This window comes from Protobothrops mucrosquamatus, unplaced genomic scaffold, assembly GCF_001527695.2.
Source record: "Protobothrops mucrosquamatus isolate PMUCROS unplaced genomic scaffold, P.Mucros_1.0 scaffold2536, whole genome shotgun sequence".
Taxonomy (NCBI): domain Eukaryota; kingdom Metazoa; phylum Chordata; class Lepidosauria; order Squamata; family Viperidae; genus Protobothrops; species Protobothrops mucrosquamatus.
Window position 1 is genome coordinate 3183 of NW_015388597.1, and position 4866 is coordinate 8048.

Consider the following 4866-nt stretch of genomic DNA (forward strand, 5'->3'; position numbering starts at 1 on the left):
TGGGTAAATATATTGTTAGTGCTGCTATTAATGAATGATTTGCTGCTGTAGGGCATTGCATGCCAAAACAAATAGATACAGATTTTTTTTCTCTTGCCATCACTTTGCTGAACACCTAATCCTCACAGTACTGTCTAATGTGAATTTATTATGACTATATTATTATCTATCTTATTACACAAAGGGAAAAAACAGTACCATAAAAAACAGATTAGAAACACAAGTTAAGATAGGCAAGAAAATGGAAAGTGAATTGTTCATTCCACTCCATTCCACTCCACTCTTCTATTGCAGTCTCCAGGGGTGCTCAAATTATGATATGTACTAGATAAAGTCATCTCGCAAATGCTGCCATTGCATCATTGAGTGTTGCTGTCTGATCTAAGGGTATGTCAATGCTGTTTGCATGATAATGTTTGTGTGGTAATGTTTCCTCATTTGCCAACCCACTCCCAAGGCTACCCATATGTTTTTGCTTCATCCTCATTTCAGACCCCTGGTGTGAATACAAGAGAACCAAGCAAAGCCAGTGAGGTTAATTCCATTCTCCCCTTTAGCCATTCAGAATCCAGGTCTAGAAATCTGAGAGGTTACTGGATCTTTTACACTTAATTAATTCTGGGATTGTTGTAGCTTTGAACCAGTTAGGTTTTCCCGCTATAGTTAGACCGAGCAACATTGTTCTTTACTAGTCTTAAAATGTTGTCTGCCAGAGAGCACTAAGCTGTCTCCACAACCGTGGCTAACTGACCACATAACCACAGAGAACCGTCTTCGCAACCATGGCCAGCCATCTACATAACCTTGGCTACATACCTCCACAGCCATGACCAACTGTCTCCACAATCATGGCTAGCTGTATCCATAACCATAACTAACCCTGCAACCGGGTCCAGCATAGATTTTCCACTAGTTTTTAAATGATGCCACTAAACTGCCTCCACAACCATGGCTAACTACATCCACAACCATAGCTAATCACATCCACAACCACAGCTAGTCACACCTACAACCATGGCTAACCACACGCATAGCCATAGTTAACCATCTCTAAGGCCATGTATAGCCATAACCATAGCTAACACTGCAACCATGGTTAGCCATCTCCATAGCAAACCAGGCGTAAATCTGTTTTGTGACATGCTGATGGCCTCCTTTCTCCATTAATATCTGGACAACTGGAGTTTTCAGGGATTTTATTTTGGCTTCTGTTCACAGGTTATTAGCATTTACATGGGAATATCAGTCAATCTGGGAGAAGCCTGGGAGCCATACAAGGCTGCCAAAACAGCTCTGAACTACACACTGGATCTTTCCAATGTTAAGGAGCAGGTAAGGAAATGTGAGCTTAGCAGGATAAGTGAAGTTATGTAAGAATCTGATTTAAGTGTTTTCATTAAACTTACCAACTTGTGATCTTCTCACCAAATGTAGAGCTTTTTAAGGGCCTCTTACCTTAAGGTCTTATTCTCTTGTTACTCTTGGCAACCTGAATTTGCACATAGAAGTGGGGAAAGGAAGGTGCACACTCTGATAACTGAGCTTTGTCAGGAAGGAGAGCATAGCAACTTTAAATGGGAAGTGGGGGCCTTTTCCCATGACTGTAGAACTACATCAGAAAGACTTTAAAATGGGAGGAAGGAAGGAAGGAAGGAAGGTCTCAGCCACTCTAAGGAAGAATAACAGATGCCTAGATCTACAGTGTAGTTGACTGTGGCTGAAATGTCAGGATCCACTTTTGCACACCTCGCGGACTTATGAAACTCCCAACCATTTGTGTCCTTGTGGCATACTCATTAGCAAGCTTCGGTCAAATGTACTTGTTTATAATTCACAAGAGGTAGCTAATCTCTCCTCTGAGTCCAATTCAGCGATGGGTGACTTCATGGAAAATCTTGTTGAAAGAAAAGTCTTCATCCTGGTTCATCCAAGCCGGGGATAAATAAACAACATGGCGACTGCTTTAGAAAGAAGGTTGCAGTTTATTGAAGAGCCAGACCGAAAGATGGTTCTGGCAGGAAACAGGAGAGAAAAGAAGCGCGAGCACATGTGGCTAGTAGATTTTTATACCCTCTCTAGCCTTTTGTTTGAAGTGGTTCCTGTTCCTGTTTCAGGCTTTGTATTTCCTGTGTCACGTATTCTGACCTGAGTCTGGGTGTGCCCTTTGGCATTTGTGAGTTAATCCTACCATGTCCTGTCTCAGGTGGGGTATGCAGATTTTAGGTGTCTTTTGTCTTCTTAAGCTTCTAGCTCCAACTTTCCTGATGGTTTACATCTGCATATGTACAGAGCTGGCTTCTGCTTGGGGCAGAGAGACTTGGGGGCAGGGTTAGTTTCTGCTTTTAAAATCCTTTTGAGGAAATATATTTTCCTGCCCTTTTAATATTTCCTTCTCTGGGGAGCTGACTTCCCTCAATCTGTTGCTTACTTAGCAGCAGGATAAAAGTGGTTCGACACCTCCTTCTCCTAGGATATGTTTCAATTCCCCAGGCAAATAAATACTAAATCTGATTGAAGCTAATCCTACTGAAGAGTTCCTACCATGGCGTTACATGGCAGAGCAGGAATAAAAGCGGAGAAATTAATTAAATTAAATCCTTTTGTTCTGTAGACATAATCCCTTAAATTTCTGTGTACAATCACCTAGGGTTGAGATTGCCTGGTACTAATATATCCCATTTAAGCACTAACCAGATCTGACCCCGTTTTACTTTTTGAGACCAAATAGAGTGCTGATTAGAAAGAAAACTTGCAAAGCAACTTCGCCAGAACTAACATTAAACAGAGAAATCATGATTTGCTCCCAAATCCTGGCAGGGAAGGTGGGCAATGATAGATTTTTTTTTCATAAATCGGAAAGTAACGTATTCATTGGAATATCTTGAACATCTGCATATATTTTTTTTGCATTTTGTAAAGTAAGGGTTGTTGTTTTAAGTTGTTTGGGAACAACAGTAACATTATCTCTTAAGTTTGAAAACTCAAGAATGTTAATAGTTTTTGTTAGTACCATTTATACCAGGAGTGTGCACTTGTTGCTCTCTGGGTATTACAAACTACAACTCCCAGGTGTGTTAAGACAATTTAGCCAAGCATGAAAGATGCTGGAAGATGTAGTTTAGCTTTTGCTAGAGGCCCACGAATTTTAAAATGTCCATTTCATCCCTAGGGCTTTGCTCTTCCTCTGTTATGCTAATGCTTTGATTTCTGCCTTTGAAGGCCAGCCGAGCTGCCGCTGTCACTGAGCGTGTTCACACCCAAGTGCAACAATTTCTTAAAGAAGGTTGTTTAAGAGAAGAGATGGTGCTTGACAACATCCCAAAACTGCTGAACTGCTTAAGAGACTGCAACGTGGCCATCCGCTGGCTGATGCTTCATGCTGCAGACTTGGGTAAGAAGTGAACTTTTACAACAAGGATGGGCAATCCATCTAGAGCAGTGGTTCTCAACCTTTTTAATGCTGCGACCCCAACCGGTCGTAAGTCGAGGACTAAACTGGTCGTAAGTCAAGGACTACCCAACTGGTCGTAAGTCGAGGACTTTCCCTGCCCGGGAGCACCGCGCATGCGTGGTTCCGCCCCCTGCGCCGGCCGAGGCGTAGCTGGCAAGCGGCAGAGATGGAGCAGGCCGACCACCAGCTGGCCCAGCCCAAGGGAGGTAAGGCACCCGCCGGAAAAGGGGAAAAAAATGGCGGACAAAAAAAATGGCAGACAGCCTTGCTTGGCGACCCCCGTGAAATGGTCGATCGACCCCAAATGGGGTCCCGACCCACAGGTTGAGAACCACTGATCTAGAGAAGGGAAGTTTGCAAGTCACATTTTCTTTTCATGACTTAGCTAGAGGCCCTCCCTTCTTAAAGTCCCCTCAATTCTGGACTCAATTGTGGTCGTAAGTGGAGGACCATCTGTAATTCACGTGTAGTCGCCATATTCAGGATCGGTGTATGATAAAAAAAAAAAACCCAACAAGGGAAGCCATGGTCTTCAGACCCCACTTGGAATTTTTCATGGGAATGGAAACGTGCTATTGCTGGAAAATGTGATGCTAGCTTCAACTTGTCAGGGAATTGCTCAACTGGTGTCCAAACGGAGTCAGACAAACTTGTAGTTTTATATAAATAAATATATTTAACATCTATATTTAGAGTAGACAAGATAGACACACCACTGTATCATGAGGTAAATCATCAGGTAAATCACAGAACAGCATACAGAGCATGCAGAAGAAAAAGGCGGGAAAAAAGGGAAACTCCCCCTTTACATCCAGCAACCAATCATAACATAGATTGCTTCATGCCGGAACCCGCACTCTCCCGTCAATCAACCACAACTGTGTGTTCTGGCCCATTAACAGAGGGATAGAATCAAGATCACGTGAAGTATTAATACCACTTTACAAGGCCTTAGTAAGGCCACACTTGGAATACTGCATCCAGTTTTGATCACCACGATGTAAAAAAGATGCTGAGACTCTAGAAAGAGTACAGAGAAGAGCAACAAAGATGATTAGGGGACTGGAGGCTAAAACTTACAAGGAACGGTTGCTGGAATTGGGTATGTCTAGTTTAACGAAGAGAAGGACGAGGGGGGACATGATAGCAGTCTTCCAATATCTCAGGGGCTGCCACAAAGAAGAGGGAGTCAAGCTATTCTCCAAGGTGCTTGAAAGCAGGACGAGAAGCAACGGGTGGAAACTGATCAAGGAGAGAAGCAACCTAGAACTAAGGAGAAACTTCCTGACAGTTAGAACAATTAACCAGTGGAACAACCTGCCTCCAGAAGTGGTGAATGCTCCAACACTGGAAGTTTTTAAGAAGAGACTGGACAGCCGTTTGTCTGAAATGGTGTAGGGTTCCTGCCTGAGCAG

At 43.1% G+C, this 4866-nt stretch overlaps 1 protein-coding gene across 1 annotated transcript in view; it reads left to right on the forward strand.

The window, feature by feature from the left end:
- Positions 1 to 4866, forward strand: part of WASHC5 (WASH complex subunit 5) — a 33964-nt gene that overhangs the window by 1743 nt on the left and 27355 nt on the right. The window contains exons 4-5 of the mRNA XM_015825186.1: positions 1219 to 1332; positions 3220 to 3391. Of these exons, the coding sequence (XP_015680672.1) occupies positions 1219 to 1332; positions 3220 to 3391 (286 nt within the window). The remainder of the gene's footprint in view (positions 1 to 1218; positions 1333 to 3219; positions 3392 to 4866) is intronic.